This window comes from Stegodyphus dumicola, chromosome 12 (genome assembly GCF_044657685.1).
Source record: "Stegodyphus dumicola isolate Sdum_Otavi_A_Nest chromosome 12, ASM4465768v1".
Taxonomy (NCBI): Eukaryota; Metazoa; Arthropoda; class Arachnida; order Araneae; family Eresidae; genus Stegodyphus; species Stegodyphus dumicola.
The window spans coordinates 13,388,902-13,411,214 of record NC_140779.1 but is presented as its reverse complement, the minus strand read 5'-3'; the positions used below and the strand labels follow the sequence as shown (position 1 = coordinate 13,411,214).

Here is a 22,313-nt window from a genome sequence, read left to right as displayed (position 1 = left end):
AGGTTAACTTACCCTAAGTTCTATTACAGGCACCTGAAAAGCTAGCTGCATGAGGTTTTTGCATTTTATATGTAATGTAATTCCATAAGTAAACACATGTATTGTGCTATACCATAATCTAATAATTTACCAATCTGAAAGAAGCTGACGCACAAAACAGTGCTATTATATACCTTTCAGAAGTTTGACGATCAAGCTGAGGCAAAATCTAAAAATACTTTCTCAGCCATACCTGTTTATTAATTTAAATATAATTTAAAGTAAAGTAAAAAAGAACAAATGATAAAAGAACTTTGTGGTCAAAAACTTTGCGCACTGTGCTGCAAAATTTAGAAAAAGGTTAAAAGAAAAATCCTAGTTCGTACACTAAAAAGCCACTGAAATACTGTGGTTCCGTGAAAACATTAACATGAGCAAAATAAGTTGCAAATAAATGTGTTACTAGAGAAAAAAATTCAACATTTGAATATTTACAAGTAAAAATCAATACTAATAGTAAGTAATATGCTAATCTAATTAAGGTATACTTAAAACATTAGTAAAAGTACTAACAAATTATTTGAGCAAAAATATAAAAACTAAGAAGCGGTAAATAGCAGATTAGCCTAATTTGAATCTCATTATGGCTCATCAGGGGAAATTATTTTTTAATGAATTTTAAATCAAGCTAACTCCATATCGCGTTTTGCCGAAACAGACAATTGAAACTGTACCTGAAACATTTTTTAATTAATTAAATAAACTTTATCAATAGCTTTAGTCTCAATTCTCTGTTCCAATTTCCCAATGCATCCGCTTGAAGAAACACATTAAGGTGTAATAAAGACAATAGATAATGGAATGGTAATCCCGATGTACAAAATAAAATAAATAGCGATTTGCTATTAGTCAAAATATACAAGATTTTATGGGAGGACCTACTAGCTTAAAGAGTTAATACTTTGTAAAAGTACCAAAAGTTAAATTTAAATAATAATAAAACAGAGGAACTGAAGCAAGAGTCTTGCCTAGACCAAAAATTTTTACAAGAGAAAAAATATTGTTTAAAACCAAACCTGGAGAGGCGCCGTCTTCATCGTTGTAAGATCAAACTCCAAAAAGGGGGTGTCAGCCCCGAGCAATAAATAAAATGTAATTTAAATATATATATATACTTCAAAGGTCTGAAATTGTTACATTATTAGATACTTTTTTAATGATGCAAATGAATGCAATGAATCTCAGAATGAGGGAGAAAACAACTTTATATTTGATCTCAATACCTGAAATATTGCAGAATACCCAACAAATTCCAGCTTGAATACAGAATGTGTATTTTTTTTGCAGATGAGCTTTTTTTTATTTTTTATAATGATATTTCACAATTTTGAAGCACATATTGTGTTTTCCTTCTTGATAATGATGTCCCACCGCAATGTAAATTTTTCAGTTATAATAAATTGTACTTTGCTAACATGAGCTAGTTTTATTAATAAGTTTGTATCTGCCTTACAATGTCACACGCATGATTACACATATTTATTATGATTAGATACCAAGGTAATTGAAACTCTTGCTCACGCTTATGCACAGTTATTGCTGTACTACAGGGCATCATTCCATACTAATTTGGTGATGCTTTACCTGTTTGTTACCAACTTTTTTTGCTATTTCTCATAGTTTTTGTGACAGCATAGTCACTTTACTATAAGCAGATAAAGCTTCTACAGCTCTAGTTTCTGTGTTGTTTCAGTTTTAAAAACTGGCGAGCTAGAATTTTTATTAACAAAATAAAAAATACTTTAAATAAACTTTAAATTTCAATTACTAAGAATTTTTAAAAATATACATAAATAATAATAATATCACAAAAGAAAAATAAATTCAAACTTATGTTTATTTCTTATCTAAATTTAAAGTTTGGTATCTGCAATATACTTTTGTTCATTACATTTTGTAATACAAATACACTGACAGCTAAATGTTAAGTTTTCAGAATGACATTTATTTAAAAGAGTTCTAATCATTAAATAACTTGCTTTAAACTGAAAGCAATTATGAAAATTTGTTAAATTTTTCAGAGAAAAATTTTAAGTGGGACAAAAATTGAGAATAAATAATGACTACTTATTTTTTTTTTTCCTGTTATTTATTAAATTTTTCTTTTGGTGCATATAAATAAAAATACATGTCTGTATGGAAATAATTAAAAATTTCTTTTATTTCTTAAAACATCTTGACACTCGATGACATACTTTGATAAAGTTTGCAGCTTCAGAGAGCTTCAGTTTGCAGTTATTACTAGATATTATCTTCATTATGGATTGTAAATGCTCATTGGTAAATCTTTTTTTTTCTTCTTATTTTTCACATGCGAAAAAAATCTGTTTAAATATGCATGTTTTCCCGAAGAAAGGTATTATTCTTAGAGCAAAAACCTGTAAATGAACTTATTTATTTTTTTACAAGTAAGAATAAAAGTTAATATTTAAATCTTTGAATAAGATTTGCATTCCACTGTGAATTAGCTCTATTTATAGATTTTCTGATGTGTTATTCACATACTATAGTTTTAATGATAGTGAAAATAATACAAACCTGTAGTTAAAATCATGAAATCTTTGCAAAAGATTCATAATTTGCAACAAATACATAACTGAAATGTCTTCGCTGGCCACCAATTTCAGACTATTGGACTAAACTACAGTAAACCTACGAGTAATCATGTGAAATGTTTATGTAAGGCTTTCCTGAAACATGAATATTCTATTGTTCTGGAAAAATACAACAGTTGTGAAATGGCAGCTTAGATAAAGCTATACTTTATTTATTACACCAATTTCCAAAAGTTAAGAAACAGATATAGCTTAATAGATAATTGGGGAAAAACATTTAAAGTATACCCCTAAAAAGTAAAAGAAACAAGAACCCAGCAGTAATGCTTCATGCTCTTGATAACTACACTTAACAGCTCAGACAGAAAGAGCTATCACTTTTCCTGGGTCTTTGAATTTAGTCAATGATTTAGAAAAGAGAACTAAGGGCAGATGGAGGTTCCTCTTATTATATTTCATACATATGGAAAGATTAAAGTTTATATCTGAATGGTCAGTCAATGTTTTATTAGCTGAGCCTTAAAAATGTTAAATACTTTGCTAGAAAAATGACTATTTTACACACCTATATATAAATGGGTTTGTAACGGATTGAATGTACACAGAACTCATGATAGCTTGATAAAATCAGCTTTCTTAAAAGAAACAGCTTACAGTTCTGGAACTTTCCATAAAAGCATTCATAAAAATACTTTTCTCAGTATCATACAGCATAATCAGTAGTTAGACCTCAAACTAAGAGCACTAAACAAAACACATTGCAAAGCCTATCTAAAAGGTCAAGCTCTCACACAGATCACAATGCTCCAAAGTCAGCTCTGAACTAACAACTGAGAACAAATGCTCTTCCCAGTCTCATATAGTTTTCCCTTGGACACTCAGAAATCTCCAATACCTTCAATTTCATTCATGAAATTACTAGAAGGCATGTATGGCTAAAGTTACATATAAGTGACGGATACGGTTACAGTTACATATAGCGATCAATTAACATTATACAATGACCGGACTAAAATGTCACCAATGTTATACAACGACTGCAACAAATGGCAATAAAAATTAATTGTCTAAAACATTGCTATCCAAAAACATCATAATATCTCGTCATTACTGAGATAGCAATTTTCTTCAATGTTTAATAAACTTGCCGCTGTAATCTTATTTTTTCGGTGCAGCTTTGTCTCTTCAGACTTTTTAGGTTACCTTATACAATAGATATTACAATTTCACCAAAATTATTTACATATATGCAAAATTTGTAACAATATTTTACCCTTATGTATCTAATTAAAATTGAAAACAATATGCAAACATTTAATATTAAGTGTCATTTTCATAAACATGAGAAAATGAAAAAGATGCGCACTGATTTAATTAATGTGAATGTAATTTTTTTTCTTATTTGGAGAACAGGAATAAAATTTCCATTAATTTCAAATTTAAAGGTCTATATTTCAGGGGGAAAACTAATATATCCTTTTACTATGCAAAACAAAAGCACCATAATTATGAACAAAAGGAACCCCATTATATAAATTATGTGTAGGAATATAATATTAATAGAATGTTAAGACTTACCTCCAGCAGAAAAATTCTTCAAGGAAGGCCTCTCAATGATAAAATACTGATTCCCAATGATGAATAATTTATACAAAATGGCATTATGATTAATAAATTTCTGAGCAACACAAGGTGGAGAAACATCTTTTAGACCTTCTTCATTAAAAATAAGGCTCATCTGAAGAAAAAAAATATAATAATAATAAAATAAAAATAAATAAATAAATAAATAAAATAAAATAAAATAAAATAAAAAAATAATTACGAGTAACAAAAAGCAATACATGAGCAAAACACATTAAAAATATGCTGCCATCTATAATCAAATGTAAAAACCGGATTACTTCAGCAATTGTAGTCATTAAAATTAATGACTTCAAACATAATTTTAAAAAGTCTTAAATGGAAGTAATTCATTATCATTTCCATTAAAAAATGTAATTGCCATTTAAAATAGTTATAACTATAAACTTTGTGCAGGGACAAAAAAATATCAGTTATGTTTCTATAACTAATATCTGTAGTAATTTCATTTATAAATAATAATGACTTAAATGTTTTTGCAATTTGTAATTGTGGCTTAAAATACACCGAATTTACAGCAAGTAAAGTCCATCATGTCCAGTTTGGTTTATCTTGGGCCACATTATACAGGGTGTTTCATAATCATGTGACAAACTTGGAGGGGTGGTGGAGCGTACTAAAACATGCATTTTTTTATAGATATGTAGGGTCTAAAGTGACGGGCAGTAACGCAAAAAATGGCACGAGAGGAAAATGTGTTTATGTACAAAATCAACGCAGTGCTTCTTTGTAGCAATACAGTACTCACAATAAATGTTCAAAATTGCGAGCACCAGCAGTAATACATGCCTGGTAATGTCACGAAAGGGATTGACGAACATTTTGAAAAACGACAGGCATTTTGTGCACACTTGCAGCCGCAATGGATAGTCGTGCAAAGAGGTCTTCCAGTGAGTCAATGGGAGTCTCTTAAATGATGCTCTTCAGATAGCCCCATTAAAAAAATCCAAATGGATAAATCTGGTGAACGGGGTGGCCATCAAACAGGTCCACCATGGCCATTCCATCGGCCCGGAAATGTTCCATCCAAGTAACTGCGGACCCGCATGTGGTTATGGGCTGGTGCCCCATCATGCCGGAACCACATACGATCATGAACGAGAGCCGGAACATCCTGCAGCACTTCCGGTAGCACCTCTTGCAGAAAAATACGATAACATAAGCCATTTGTACGTGCAGGTAAGAGATATGGGCCTATGAGGTAGTCATTAACAATACCCGGCCACACATTCACGGAGAAGCGGGTTTGGAAGGCATGTGGACGTATGCCGCGTGGATAACGAGTTGCCCACACGTGGATGTTATGGCTATTGAAGGTGCTGTCCTGAGAGAAAATTGCTTTGTCTGTAAATAGCATATCCGATGGCAAATCTGCTTGCACCGCACACTGCTCCAAGAATCAATGACAGAAATGAACTCGAAGATGGTAATCTGTCTCTTGCAAAGCTTGACTCTCTGCAAATGGTATGGGTGCAAACCATTTTCATGCAATACTCTCCAAACGGTGGAATGACTCAGCTGCAGATGATGTGCAATAGCTCTTGTACTTGTCTGAGGTGATTCATGCACAATGTTCAAGATGGATTCTTCAATGCGAGGTTGTCATGTCCACTCCTAGTGTCAGAGGTGGCTTCAAATGACCTGTTTTCACACAGGTCATTTGAAGTGTTCGAAAGGTTGCATTCAATGCAACCTTTTGAACATTGTGTGCTTCGGCATACGCCTGTTCGGAAAATGTTCCTGGCACAACCGTAGCACTGTTCTGCCGTTCCCATTAGCAGCACCACACATGAGATGCATGTCAGCTTTTTCCCTGTGCGTAAACTCGCCCATCATGCTCAACATCAGAGTTGCAAATGGTCCTCTGATACAACTGATCGTAGTTTGTCCGGTTCACTACTTCAATCACAGCTGTAGTTCCTATTACTGTTAGTGCTCCCTTTTTTTTAACATTTATTGTCAATACCGTATTGCTGCAAAGAAGCACTTTGCATTGATTTTGTACATAAACACATTTTCTTCTCATGTCGCTTTTTTTGTGTTCCTACTTTAACCCGTCACTTTAGATCCTACATTCCTATAAAAAAATGCACGTTTTAGTACACTCCACCACCCCTCCAAGTTTGTCCCATGATCTATGAAAGACCCTGTATAATACTGCATTAAGATTCATGCCTTTTTCACTTGCTTTTGAGTTCGATTTATCTTTATAAATCCCGTAGACATATATTTTTGCATACATTCATCATTATATTTACAATATAATAATATAACTCCAGAAATAAGGATAATCAGTACTTGCGAGTTATTAGGAATTGGAAACTACAGCAGACACCATAAACAGCAATAATTTGGCAAAAAATATTTACTTTCCATTTGCAACCATGTTTTCAGCCATCAGCATGCCCTATTAATATAAAATCTGCCAATATGGCTATTATGTCAGTATAGCCTTCAATGCATATATAATTTGTTATTTTCATGATAGGTTTATGGGATTAACTAGGCAATGAAAAAAATTTATCAATTATCTGTGTTATTATGTAATACTGCCACTACGAATTGGTCACCACACTATTCAAAATACTTTGATTTTCTTTCTATTCGGCACTGACAAAACCAAGAGCAACTGAAAATAAAGTCAATTATATCCTCACAATTCAATTGCTGATCTCAAGCTGATGAATTCACGGGAAAATTTTTTAATTATGACACACACAGAACACAAAAGCATAATTAATTTTCATAATTAAATCATCGGCAGATAATAACTGCCCTCTTCTCACCACAGACTTTTTCCAACTCCTTTTCTTAACTGTCCTGGCAGCAAAGTTTTTATCCCCTACCTTAACACCATCTTCCAAAAGTTGGCGAAGCTTCAATCTTATCGATCTGTTCAGTTAAATCTTGCACGCCCTCTTTGGGAAATGCATGTCTCCTAGAGATTATATGCATAGTCAGATTCAAGGCTTTTTTATGTACCCCTGTACACACAAAGTCCCACCTGGAAATGTCACATTTTACTGGAGCATACAAGATCACATATACATAAACCATTGCATATTCTACACACAAGTGCAGTATGACAAAATTCAGAGTTCCAAATAAGGATATAACATTAATTTACAGAATAATCAGCAGCATTTAGTTGCCACAGTAATTATCCATAAACTTCTGAGAGCAATTCTTGATGATAATAACAGAGGATACATAGCTAATTGACTTTTTCTTTTAAATATACATGCATGTTTCTACAAATGTTACAGCCACTGTTCTGCATAGAATGCTACTCAGTTGCTGCTGGGTAACCGTGCATCGGCATTTCCGTGCTGTTGAACCCTTTGGGAAAAATCTTTATGTTATGCTTTTGTGAAGCCAGTGTCAAGCTATCTCCACATGGTTAAATTTGCATTAGGTGCATAAAAGGGTTAAGGTCAGATACAATCTGGACTTTCTTCAAAGATCCAAGTATCAAACTTCTGAAGAGCTGCCAAAATGCTGCATGTTTTCCTCTTAATTTTGGATCATCAAGATATCAGTTTTCTACTGAAAAATGCTACTGAGTGCTTTTCCTTGATAATAGCTGTTGCTGATGCATCAGTATATAGTAGTTAAAGTAGCTTGTTCAATACTCAAATGGATAGTGGTCAGAAAGATGTTCCTTTAATTTCTGAAAAACCAATTCTTCTTCACTGCCCCATGGATTATTAGTGATTTTAGTCAAATTTGTCAAAAGTAATACTAAAGGGCATAAAGAAAGACTATTTTTAGCCCAATCATCTATAAAATGATGTTTTACTGCCATCAATACTCTGCTTCATATGATCATGAGATTCTTGAATTGATCAAAGGGCACAACTTTTAGACCAGTAACCCATTCTTGAAAATAATTGGTTATTTCTAGTGACAGAATTTTTCCACACTAATTTTAAGAAGTTCTTTTACATGTTTTTAAGTCCTCCGTCTTTTCTGCAAGTTCTTTCATATGGTAACAAGCCTAAAGATGAGAAACCCAGTCTATTTCCTTTCTGTCTACAAGCTTGTCTTTGAAATAAAACTAAGTAAAGACTTGTGTCCCCTCTTTTGGATCGAATTTTCGCATGAACTTCCGAAGTTCATAATACGACTTCATGCCATTATCTATGCAACTGTCTGTAATTGCACCTTGCCTCTGCACTCTTAGTAGCAGCTTCTAACTGTAACTTCCCTAGTTCAAATTCTCTTTCATTTTTAAAAGTATTTAATAATTCCATAACAAAACTCCTTTTACATACCTTGCTATCTATAATTATCCTTTTTAAATTTACCACTTAATATTTGGAACCATCTTCTTCCTAAGTTCCTAAGCTAACAATATTAAATATTCTTTTTTAGCTTTTCTACGGAAAGCCATTCTTAATACTCTAAAATATGGCTTCTTAACAATAACAAAAACTATTTTGCTAACTAAAGTACAACTTGTGCATGATTTTCTTAAAAACTTATACATTACAATGTCATACTCATAACTTTTGTATATTAACTGAAGGCATTCATTAAAATATAACCCATTTTTCTAACATCTATGCATTACCAATACTTCACTGTAACAATATTTCAACTATATATTTAAAACATTCCTAACAATAATACCTGTAATTCATTAGCAATTCCAAAATGAGTGTAAATGGCTAATTTCAAATTACTTATTAACAATTCTTCTAAATTGAATACTGATGGGAAAACTTTAACAATATTTCAAATTAACATTTTACTAAAAATATCAGTTTTCACAATATTTCATGATGTTGAATTCACACATTTAATCATATCAGCATAAAGTGAAAATAATTTGTACAGAACACATTCTAAATCTGAACTAATAAAAATGGCACTCTGTGTGCATGCAGGTGATACAGAATCAATAAATTTCTCACCTTTAGATTCACTGCAAGTCACTAATGAATTCTTTATCCGGTCAGCTGTGCCACTACATATTGATACAGCACTATTCGAAATACTTTGATTTGCTGGCTTTCTACTCACCATCGAAGAAACCCAAAGTGACCGAAAATAAAGTAAATAATATCCAGAAAACGCAAAGATGATAGCTGACGACTGCACAAGAATGTTTTTTTATTGACATACATAAAAGTCAAAAGCATAAATAATTTTCAAAATCAAATCACTGGCATATTATCATTATACACATCTTTCAACTCGCTCCCCCGACTGTTCTTGCTGGCAATGTTTGTATCTCCTGCCTTAGTGCCATTTCCCACAAGCTGGCAAAGCTTCTCTCTTCTTGGTGTATTCAGTTGAATCTTACACTGCCCAAAAGATAAAAACTTTGTGGCTACGTAATATTTACGCAAGAATTCCCAGAAATCCAAAAGAAGCCATAAGTCTACCATAGCCTGCTTGATGCTTGTTACCACTTCCAGATAATCCGCAAGTACCTTTTAAAAAGGTACTAGTTTACACTTTTCTTCAGTAATTTCTTAGTATGTAATTTTTCCTCTTTAAAAATCATGTCCACTAAAAGACTAATAATTTTCCTTAGATTTTTTTTTGATTGCTGAATTGGTTAGAAGCATAAAATTTCTGCAGTTTTCCTTGTAAGCAATGTAAATACCAATTTTCCTCAGAAAATCCTCTATGCTTTGTTATATAATAATCTACCAATAAACCTTTTTTTAAGAACCCATTAGTCTGAGATTAATACAGAATAATTATGTATTATTTAATTTTTTTTTTAGATATGTGGGTAACTGAAAAAAATTACAAAATTTTCCATATGAAGCCATATATCAATAAATATCAGTTTTACATTATATATAATAATGTTACGGTATTATGAATTATGTATCTTATAATCATACAAAACTCATTCAACACTCACTCAGATAAGACATGAATACCAATAAATATAAACCAGAAAAATTGTCTCTAAAATATTAACAATAGGAGCACTAAGCTTATAAAACAAAACTTTTTATGTAAATCACATAAAAATGGTGCAAAATATAATACTGTTCACACTTTAAAAATAAAATTAAAACTACCTTTCTTACGATGAATAATTTTATCTTTGTGATACTAAAGATATTCGTTTTTTAATTTTTCATTATATATTTTGTACTAATTTTTGTTAGAAAATAACATCAGATGTTAAATTTTTGCATATACATTTCTACACATTGTAACTCACATTGAGTTAACTCTCAAATATTTCAGATTAAAGAAAGCAATAGGATAATTTAGCTATCTCGGGGTTAAAAAAAAAAGGAATTTTTATAATCCATTTACTCTTTACTGAATAGAGTAATGCATAAATATGTACAATATTTATAATCTTTAAATTATACTCCATGAATATTCATATAAACAATTTTATATGACAAAATAATATGCCTGTCAGCATTCAAACTCTATCTGTGGCCTTCCTGGCTGCTGTCAAAAGGCATTACGAGCAAAAAGGTTACCATAACATTTGGCCCTCTTCCAGCACCACTATAAATTTCAAATTTTCCACAGGCAACATGAAAAAATGCTATTTACACATTATTTTGTTGACTGTGAAACTGTCAGCAAGCAGACTTAGCACCAATATGGAGAAGCGTGACATACCAACACATTCTTAACATCCACACTTTCAAGCTTTGCTTCTTGATAAGTTAAGTTTTGTTTTTATCAGACAGAGTTGCAAATTAACTGTCATTGTTATATATTTCTCTTGCGTTTTAACAAATAAGTTAAATTTGAGATTTCTCTTCTAGAGAACCGGAATCAGTGGATTATTTTCAAAGTCATGGGAGACTAAAAAAAAGTGTAAATTGATAGAGACAATATGGTCAGCTGAATACGACTGACAAAACAATAATAGATTGGAACAATTACCTGCACGAAGTTTGCACTCCTAGTGTAACAGAACTTCCAGTAAAATTAAAGGGCCTAACAAAATAACAGGCCAAAAGGCTTTTTATGAAGCACAAAAACACATTGGATCAAATACTGATTGTTTATTAAATAAAGAGGCATAAGCTACTTCAGAGTTTTACAGGAGTGGCTGGCATAACTTCTGCAAAGTACGTAAATAATTTACTTTAAATCCCCCCCCAAGAAGAAACTGAAATATTTAAATGATATCAAAAGATTACCTGGTGAGCAGAAGAGCCATGAGCTGAGATAGGTTTGCAAACTGAAATGAAATAGAAAATATTACTTTTAAGCTAAAAAGAAAAAATAAAAATAATTTCATTCACAAATGCAATAAAGAAAATAAAACAATTACAAATATATTAATAAATTTTTTAATATTTTCTCGTCATTACCAATAGGGAATTCTACTCCAGCAGCTTTCATTTTAGACAGATTTTCAGACACATTTTGAGTTGTAAGTTCCACAAATGCAGGAATAAATATATCTTCTAAAATTGAAATATTAAAGATTATTATCAAAATTAATATTACTTACATTATATTTAAATTCATACTATAAATTAATCTTGATTAAATTACATTTTAACACATTGATTAACAATGAATAAAAACAATAATGATAATTACTGTAATCAACTTCATAAACCAACTATACAACATAGTTATTCAATACGAGCATAAAAAAAATATAAAAATTTATATAATTCAATTACATAAAATACATTAAATTAAAAACATGGTATACATAGACAAATTTTTGGTTCTAAAAAATACAGGTAAAATAAATATTACATTACATTGATTTCTTATATACTGAAAGCCAATAAATGAACTTATACATATAACTGAAAGCCAATAAATGAACATTACGTGTATTTACAAAGAACAATCAAGTTAAAAAACCCCTACTTCTTCCTCTAAGTTCACTTTCATCTACTAGTTTATACTGCCTATACCGATCCAGCAGATTACCAACATTAGGTAATGGATCAATGATGACAACATCTGGGTGATTGTTAGAATACTCCTGAAAAGACAATAGTTTTACCTTTCATAACAAGAAAGTACACAGCAGGACTAAAAAAATAGAGTATTCTTCAGCTTAATCTACACAATATATACACAAATTTACAAGTTTTAATTTGAATCTGTATGGACACTGCCAGGGGAGGGGGGGGGACAGTTCTATATCTCTTGTTCTACTGGGCGATTGACGAAATTCAACTTTTATTTTTCATGTCTTGAAAGTGCAACTTAGGATATGTATTACATTTATATATAGCATTGTTTATAGACCTTTTTCTGAAATGATATGCCAATTTTTTCCATATTTTGATTCAACGACACATATTATGTCAAACTGCCCAGTATTGCAAAAATTGCACAAGTAAATTTAAAAAAATTAGCTCTCAAAATTTTTAGCTCCTTAATGTTAATTGAATTTGACATATATTTATTAATATCTCTTACTTTCTTTCTTCTTTTAGAATTTGAAATTTAGGCTTAAAGCAAATATAATTCACACATTTTTTTATGATTTATTTTTAAAATTTGTATTTTTAAATACCTTTTATAAATTTTTCAAAAAAATTTTGTATTATAACCCATAAAATTTTTAACATCATCTTAAAGTAGATGTATTTTCTAGGTACACCTGCAAAAAATTAGAGTTTTTTTATTCAAATTTTCTAGGATTTACTTGAATTCACATATTGGCACGTTTCAAAATCTGGCATATAAGTGATAATAATGCCAAATGTGGTTCACACATTTTATTAAAATTATTTGAAAGTATGAATGATGACTTTTTCCCACTCATTTACAATGAAAAAAGGGAAAGGAAAATAGGTTGCTATACATTAAGAAGTTCGCAAAGTAAATTATTCTTGGCAGAAACTTAAGAAAAAAAAAAAAAAAAAGCACCAAGATAAATTTTTGAATTTCTCCATAAAGTTTACACCAAATTTTACAAAATTTAATATTTAGGCATAATTTGAGTCGTAGAATTGAAATATGGGAAAAAATTGGCATGTTATTTCAGAAAAATCAAGTTTTGTGTCAAAATACCTATATTAGAACAATGCTGTACATAAATCTAATATATAGCTAAGGTGCGCTTTCGAGACATGTCATTTTAACAGCACTTAGCCCAGTAGAACAGGAGATATAGAACATTCCCCCCCTTTTCTTTGTGCAGTGTACTTATGCAGATGATCATTGAAGAGTAGATAAATAATTGACAATTCAGGTGAGCTTAATATACTTATAGAAGTACAATATCAATAAAGGAATGAAATATAAATGCATTAGGGAGGGAGGAAGAGAGAGAGAAAAAAATGAAGTCTAATGTAGTCTTCAAAATAAATTTCCAAAAAGAGATAAAGAGAGATAAGAGATAAAGAGACTGTAAAAAGTTTTCACACTTCTTGGTAAACCACTTAACTACTTTTAGTTAGCCGGAAGAACATGATTTTTATAAATCATAATCAAAGCATTTAACAATTACAGCCATGCACAAATAAAGTAGTCATCATTTGTGTAAAAAATAATCATATTCACTTATACTGCAGTTGACTGTAATTCAAAACTTACAAAGTATTATGGCATACCAGAAGAATATGTCTGACAGTTTTAGTTCAGCAAGCATTTTTTTAAACTAAATCCAATAATATAACACATTAATCTGCTTCATAATTTAACAATTATTATCAAAATTAAATCATAAATGGAATTTTAACAACTTTCTAAACATTTCAGAAGTTTTAGGAAAATTGAAATATTTTAACTGTACCCTATTTTTGTAGTATATAGATATATTAAGTATACATTTACAATAATTTTGCACAAAATTACATCACTGTTTGCATGCCTTACATTACCTGCCCCCATAAAATCCTACACATATGTGCATTTGCTTAATTGCTAAGGAAACTATTAGTAGCAACTGGGGAGAAGAATGATTTGATAATTGATTTAAATTATGAAATAATATTAGCGATGCATTTTAGAAAACAGCATCTCAAATGGTGACAACTATTTTAAGTGCTAACCATGTAAAGCTGCCATAAAAGACACTACAAAATACGTATATTTAAATCAGTGTTTCTCAACCTTTTCAAAGTTGCCGCCCCCTTAAGGAATGAGAAAGTTTTCAATGCCCCATTTGTGAAAATCATGTAATTTAGGTACAGAAAAAGGGGGTTCTGAATTATAAAATTCGAACTAATTTTTTTCAGTACCACCAAATTTGTTTGATTTAACTCGATAGTTTTGCCAGGAAGGTTATTACAATCCTTTTGTTAAGACTGAGACTAATCCCAGAAAAAATTGCTTAAACTATATTTTATGTTTAAAAATTCTTTATTCTTAATTAAATAATTAAAAAAGAACAGAAAAAAAAACTAAAAGGGTAATATCAATGAAACAAATATTATCATTATGATGTCTGTGCTTATGATTTAGAGCCAGTTTCTGAATGTTCGGTTCAATATTTTTAGACAGATGAAGGTGCAAGTCCCCCTTTCCACGATTCGGAGACGACTTCTCTCTCTCTCTCTCTCTCTTTTTTTTTTTTTTTGTAATTAGTTCAATCACATCACAGCACTGATTTCTTGCTTGACAAGGCAGGAGGAAGGGAATTAACAATATTTGACGATAGTCTACAATCCTGGGATAGAGGCAACTGATCTTACTTTGAATCCAAAACTCCGTGAGAGGATCACCATTCTGGAAGATGGCTTTAAAGTTTCATTTGTTGAAAGTTCAACCAATTCCTCCTGAACTGAGTCTCTGTTGTCTCAATATTCATAAAAGGGTTCACGATCCACTGAGGGACTTCCAGAGACAAAATATCCTCAAAACGCTCAGAAAAGTCCTTGTGCAAAGACTAAAGGTGTTGACAGTAAACTAGTGTTTCATCAAAGACGATTTCACTGCTCTAATACAGATCCGACATGATTGAAAACTGGCTGAACTCGGCCATGACCTTTAAGAACTAATAATTTAAATTAATTACTTTTTTTGATAGTTATGTATTATCCCATTAACCGGCAGAGATTGGAGATCCTGTCAAAGTTGTGCTATTTCTCCGAATTCTGCATCTACGCACTACACAAAGGAAATATCTACTTATCTTATTCAGAAATTTCTGTGTCTTTAGTCTGTAGTATAAAAATATTTTAACAAAATCCAAAAACATTTATCAAACCATGTTCCCTTTTTAATGAAACGCTTTATATGGTAAGCACTTGAACCTTTTTTGCCACAAACCATTCAAATCCATCTGAACAATCTTTACGTTCGACCATACACATTTCCTTCATACAAACAGGACACTTATAATTCCGTTGAATTACATTCAACAAAGTTTCTTTTCTTCTGTCCTCAACCCCCCTTAAAAAAAATAATTAAAAAAAAAAAAAAAACTTTTGCTCTCCGTTCTCTTTTTCTATATCACCAAACACCCAGTTTACCATTGGCAGTCATTTTACGATGGAAAGCACACAATATGCAATGCAGAAATAAGCCCTTACAAATATTTTCCCATCAGTCAAATTCATTGCAATCACGCAAATAATCATGTAATAATATGTTTTCCATAACATTTAACTACCCAGGTTACCATAAATGAAACAACTTGGCAATAATCCAAGGGGTCACCCTAAAATATAAGCTAACACTAATATTTTTTGGATTATATAAAAATTTATCTCATCGGTCACTTAACGAGACTATAAACGACACACAACGACACAGTTCAAATCACCACACACACACAAAGCAAGTAGATTTTCAAGCATGCTGAACTGATAAAGGGAAGAAAAAATTATATTGTGATAAATTTCATTGATATATATGAGCAATTTCACAGATTTGATACTGAAAGATTCATCAAAGGTAAAAAGGAGGTATCCAAATCAGAAGATATAAAAAGGCTAGCACAACAGAAGATTAAAAAAATAAATAATAAATCCACACAACCTAAGGTCTGAAGCTTATGCAGGTTTTGGAGTTGTATAGATTTAGAGTCATATCATTGCTTTTCCTAAATGAATTTGATGGCAGACACTTTGTCATTCAGTATTTGCCAAAGTTTTAAATCCACCTTAGTTCTAATACCAAAAGATTACATGAAAAATAGGTCAGTAAAAGTATATTTAAGGGTACCCCTTGGCGAAACTTGGATATTGAGTTTGTGCAAATCTTTGACTTGAGTAGCGGCGATTTTTGGTGCAAAAAATGCTGCTACGCAAGCCAAAATAACAAGGCAAGGAATTACGTAAACTCGGTATCCATGTATACATCGACCTATCTTCTCTTAAAAAAATAGCCCAAAATTGCACAAAAATCACATTGCACCCTCCTTCGACTTTACCCATGTACACAGCTACCTATTTTAACTTAAAAAAACATCAGAGAATTGCACAAACTAGGCTAAATCGCCACTACACAAAGCCAAAATAAAAAAACAAAGAATTGCACAAACTCTGTATCCATGTACACATCGACCTATTTTCACTTTAAAAAACATCCCAGAATTGCACAAAAATGGCATTGTGCACTCCCTTGAGTTTGTCCATGTACACATCAAAGTATATGCACTCCAAAAGTCAAAGAAGCAGCCAACAAAAAAATATATAATCTCAATAAACTACATTTTAAATCAAACACCGAAATAACATGAAAAAGGGAAACTCATCTTTGCACTACACAAAGGAAATATCCATTTACCTTATTTACGAATTCACACCTCTTCAGTCAAAGAAAACTCCTTAACAGCATCCAAAAACTTCTTAAATTTATCTGAACTAGAATCTGTATACTGGGGTCTTCACATAAATTCACAAAATAAGAGTCAAAAATATCCTTCGTAATGACGTTCGACCATACGCATTTCCTTCCTACAAACAGGACACCTAATAATGGCTACTAAGTAAATCTTCATTTACATACCAGTCAAGTAATGTTCTCTTCCCTTTTCTTTCCAAATCGTACAGAAACTTCAAATTAATCCTACCACATTTGGCGATTTTACCATCTAAACCACAAAACAAGCAATATACTTCCTAACCAACACACACGCAACCACAAGCCTAAACGAATTTACTGGAATGATTACACATCATAATAGGGTTTTCATAACATTCAACTACTTAGGCTACCATAAATGAAACAACAACTTAGCGATAAATGAAACAGCAACTTCGCGATAATACAAGGGGTACCTAAAGTCAACTCTAACTGAGAGGTCTGAATAAATTTATGTTTGGCCACAATGTTTCATGCCATTTGCAGTATATGGTTTCTAAGTTTGGCAAAGCTTCTGCACATTTTGGCAGCTGTCTTGTTAACAAAGGCCTACCAGAATTATCATTACTGTAATCTTAGAATTTGATTAAAGGAGTTCTTCATTGATAGACATATGTTTAGACTTCTGAAAAATTTTTTATTTGGTAACAATTATAAAAGCGATCATCAATGTAATATAGGCAGCTTGCTTTGATGCTGAACAACGAAATCTGTTACCAATCATGTTCAATTCACCGCTGGCATTAAAAAAGGTGTACAGATTTCAGATATTAGCAGTTTTGTACTTTATATGAATGTTTTATTCTTACAGATCCATACAAATTATACAAAATAAACTTTAGCTTATTCAAATAAACAGATTCAGTTCTTAATTAAAGTTACCTGAAATGCTTCACAGACTGCTTTCGACTCCTCATCACCCTTTGCAGCTTTTGCTATGGCATCAGATAGTTTATGCACTATAGCTGCAAATGGTCCTTGTTCTTCTAAAGAACGAGCAAGATCAATCTAAAAAAATAAATAAATAAATAAATAATGAAAGTTACGTTTTTCATGAGTCATATGTGATATCAGATTTGTTATTAATTATAAGTCAACTGCATAAAAGCCAGCAATACCTACAGTTGTCTCAAACTTTAGAAGAGGTGCCTGCAAGCATAAATATTAGTGAAAACACATTAAATTACATGTTGAAAATTTATATATAAATACATTTTCATAATGTAATATGTATATATATTTATATATACATTAATCCTTTGCAATCTTATTTGCACTCAAATTCATGTTCCACAATCAACATTTTACCAATTACAACAGTGATAAAAACTCAAATATTACATATCGCCAATCTTCCTTCAGGAATAATAAAGAAAGACACAGATGACTTGTGCCTACTAGATTATCTTAACATGAGTAATTGGGAGAAAACTTTTAGTAACTGTGAATATGAATGTAGACATAATTAATAAAAAAGTGGAAACAATTCCAACATGGCATGCCCCCCTAAAAAAGAAGCTATTTTTTCTATTAAAAAAAACGAAATTAATATAATTGGAATATTACATTTTCTTCAATCAACTTGAGAGATTTAAAAACATGGCCAACTTTCATTTGAAATAGTTTGGACATGACAATGGAAAGTAACTAAGAACTATCTCGCATTCATATTGATTAAGGTTCTAACGAAAAGAATTAGCGGTACTGTTTCTGTTATTGGGGGACCGAATTCAGAAATGTGTGAATGCATGAGGGTGTATATGCATACACACACACATTCATGCTTACATATATATATATATGCATGCACACATACATTTCTGAATGCAGTTCTGTTAACAGAACAGTACTGAATTATCTAATAATCAAAAGCTCAAACTTCATGCACTATATAACATGAGATCAAACCGACAAGGAAAAAAAAAAATTTTTAATAAGCATGCTGAGGAACGATTAAGAGAAGCTGCAAAATCCTGCTATGGCAATTCTCTAGTATGATTCGAATTTGTTGCAAAATATAAAGCTTAATGTACAAACATTTTGAATAAGCAGCAAAGCCTGAAAGACTGTGTACCTTATCTAGGTCATTCAAAATGGAATAACTGCCGCAATATCTAAAAATATTACTGCAGAAAGGGGGAAAGAAACTGTAACCTGAAGTTTTTAACTCTTTCGCATCGAAGTTGCCCAAAGCGCCCTAGCATTCAGATATCGGCTCGACGCCCGAATAATTTCCTACCCAGTGCTTTCCCCCATCGCGTTACTGCATTACTCATTGCTTTCAGGTGTTGTTAAATCACACGTCAATCATTCTTTGTTGTCAATTTCCTTGTTTCCTTTGTTCCTTCCTTTCCTTTGCTTACTGTCAGTGTTTAGCTTTTGATGCCCGAAGTTGCAATCCCAGTGTCAAAGCGTCGAAGAAAGAAGTTCTCGCTTTACTTAAGTAAGGCTATTGTTAGCGCTGTAGTATTCAACTTGTCATGGGGGAAGGAAAAGCATTCCAGGAGAAATTCTTAGATACGGGCGTTTTCGATGTTTGGGAAATTGAGATTTTGTCCTCTCTCGATGCGAAAGAGTTAATGAAGAATTTTTTGAAAATTTTATAAAAATGGAACCCCGCCCCCCAAAATATACTTAAAACAATTATACTTGTAATATATCTTTCAAATTGCTGTAGCTACTCACACAACAACATAAAAGGGAAAATCAAAGCTAGATAAGCTCATTAAAAAAAGGGGGAAGAAAGAAAGAAACCCAACAGTTTATTAACCCTTTGAGCGGCTCGGCCTTTTGAATCCATCATGAAGACCTGTATTTAAGCAGCCTTTATTAGTTAAATTTATATACTTACTTATTTAAATCTCTATTTTCATAAGCTCACAATTATTAAGATTATTAGTATTTATTACAATAATTAAGATGTCATTTATATTATTAAAGAAATTAAGAATGAGAAATATCTTAAATTATGATATACAGTGGTGGCCAAAATTGTGGACACTTGGAAATTTTTATGTTTTTGAACTTTCTATGCTTATAAAAAATGTTACGTTTCGCAAAATGCACACATGTAAAATTTTAAAGAGAATTTATTACTGAATTCAATACAAAACACAAAATTCAATTATTTACAATACAAGAAAAGTTATATGCACTTTAATATATATAAAAAACACAGTTATGAAGTGGTTTGTAATGTCTAGCTTTCCTGGCCTATCACTGTTCTTGTTCTGAGAACCAATCAAATGTTAGTAAGTGCCAGTAGAAGCTGACATCATGTTTACACTTGAAACAATTCATTATTTTGCTTTGTTCTGTAGAAGGAGGACCTGTTTCTCATACACTGCAATTACAAGTAGGAATTTTTGTAAAAATTTTTAATATTTAGTCAAGAAGCAATGACATCAAATAAAAGAGTAGATTGGACATCTAGAAAGAGATGTAATATTACTGTGTTACGAGAAAGTGGTCTTTCCTATGCTGAAATTGCAAGACAGGTGTGTGGTTCAGTGACTACATCTGGAGTCCGAATCAGCAGATGGTATTGGTCCCCTTCATGTCATCGATGGGACGCTGAATGCCAGAAAATACATTGACACTATTCTAGAAAAAAAACTTTCACCTTCCATCAGAGATCTCTTTCCCAACAATGCTTCGTTTATTTTTCAGCAGGATTCTGCTCCTTGCCACACGGCCAAAATATCGAAAGAGTGGTTTTGTACAAAGAGCATTAAATTGTTGTCATGGCCAGGAAACAGTCCTGACCTCAATCCTATCGAAAATTTGTGGCACCGTTTGAAAACTCTTGTCCGAATGAGGCGCCCATCAAATAAAAGGAAACTAATTGAGGCTATAATTGTTTCCTGGCATCATGTAATAACGAAAGAAGAGCTTAAAACTCTTGTCAGCTCAATGAAATGTCGATGTGAAGCTGTAATCAAAAATAAAGGGTACCCTACTAAGTACTGATAATTCACTGCAATCATCACTATCTAATGTATATCGATAACTATTATCGTTTAACTTTTTTTGTATTGCAAATAATTGAATTTTGTGTTTTGTATCGAATTCAGTAATAAATTCTCTTTAAAATGATATATACAAGTTTGCATTTTGTGAAATGTAACGTTTTCTATACGCATACAAAGTTCAAAAACATAGAAATTTCCAAAAGTGTCCACAATTTTGGCCACCACTGTATACCAAGTGACAAAGAATCTCATAACCGGATAAAACTGTTCATGACACTCAGAGAGTTAAATACTTTGCTTTGTTGAAAACATGAACATCGGTTGCTTTTCAGTAACTTAACAACTTAACTTTCTTCATGAGGCACAACGGTTTAATTTTCCTATCTCCAAAATGTTGAAAAATTTTGACAATAAAAATAGGTGTGTGATGAATTCAAGAACATAATAATGCTTTGTGAATAATAAATGAATACAAGAGATCATTTGAGGTTAACAAGAATCAGCATAATATTTCTGGATTGCAGGATTTCGGGAGTTTAAATTTACAACTTTTAATCTTCAGCTGCAAAAGTACAAATGGCAATTCACCATCAAAGAGAACTTACAAAGAAAAAAAAATTAAGAATATATGATGAATGTTCGTATTTCCATCTGGTATTTCCAAAAATTTTACATTAAACTGATTGCAGCTAAATCTTATGAAGTATTTCCAGTTTTTGTGGGGGTGCACCTCTATCAATGACCAGCTTGCTGAGAAAGGGCATTCTATCTAAAGAAGATACAATTTCATTGCTTCATCAACCAGGTTGCTAGATAAGTGGCATTTAATTTTACACTAGCACATCAAGTGTTGTTATCTTTTTCTGCTTAGTGTAAGCAGAAGGAAATTAAGCTACAGTAACTGAAAGGATAAAAATTATTTTATCTCAATAACTATCAAAATATATAGCATATTTACTCATATATTCTTCTCCCTTTTCTACCTAATTTTACCACTTGACAACTAGGAAGGGAAAAATAAGAAGTGTACACTATTTCGGAACAGATGACTTAAATAATAAATGTACCGTATTAAAAAGCACACATAATACACTAATATAGTATAATAATGTATTTAAAAGCACTTATCAATTTTAATGATACTTCCCCCCCCCGCGACACAAAATATTTTTCTAGTTATGCATACATTTAAGATTGCTTTCATAAATCGGAAGTTTCTACAGCATGTGCTAAATAACTAGGCTAAGAAATATACAAATAAGTATGGCATACATAAAAAATAGTAATTGTTACCCAATTTAAAATGGATGATCTTTGGAATATGGTAACTGGTAGTTTGGCGACATTTTGGAGGCAATAAAGGTTACTACCTAGA

The 22,313-nt window shown here is 31.6% G+C and overlaps 1 protein-coding gene across 1 annotated transcript in view; it reads right to left on the bottom strand.

The window, feature by feature from the left end:
* The window catches only part of LOC118187866 (inositol-tetrakisphosphate 1-kinase-like), a 45,680-nt gene that overhangs the window by 18,940 nt on the left and 4,427 nt on the right, over window positions 1-22,313 (bottom strand). Inside the window, exons 3-7 of the mRNA XM_035358150.2 lie at window positions 17,850-17,975; window positions 12,069-12,186; window positions 11,552-11,647; window positions 11,378-11,418; window positions 4,173-4,332 (exon numbers count right to left, since the gene is read on the bottom strand). Coding sequence (XP_035214041.1) covers window positions 4,173-4,332; window positions 11,378-11,418; window positions 11,552-11,647; window positions 12,069-12,186; window positions 17,850-17,975 — 541 coding nt within the window. The remainder of the gene's footprint in view (window positions 1-4,172; window positions 4,333-11,377; window positions 11,419-11,551; window positions 11,648-12,068; window positions 12,187-17,849; window positions 17,976-22,313) is intronic.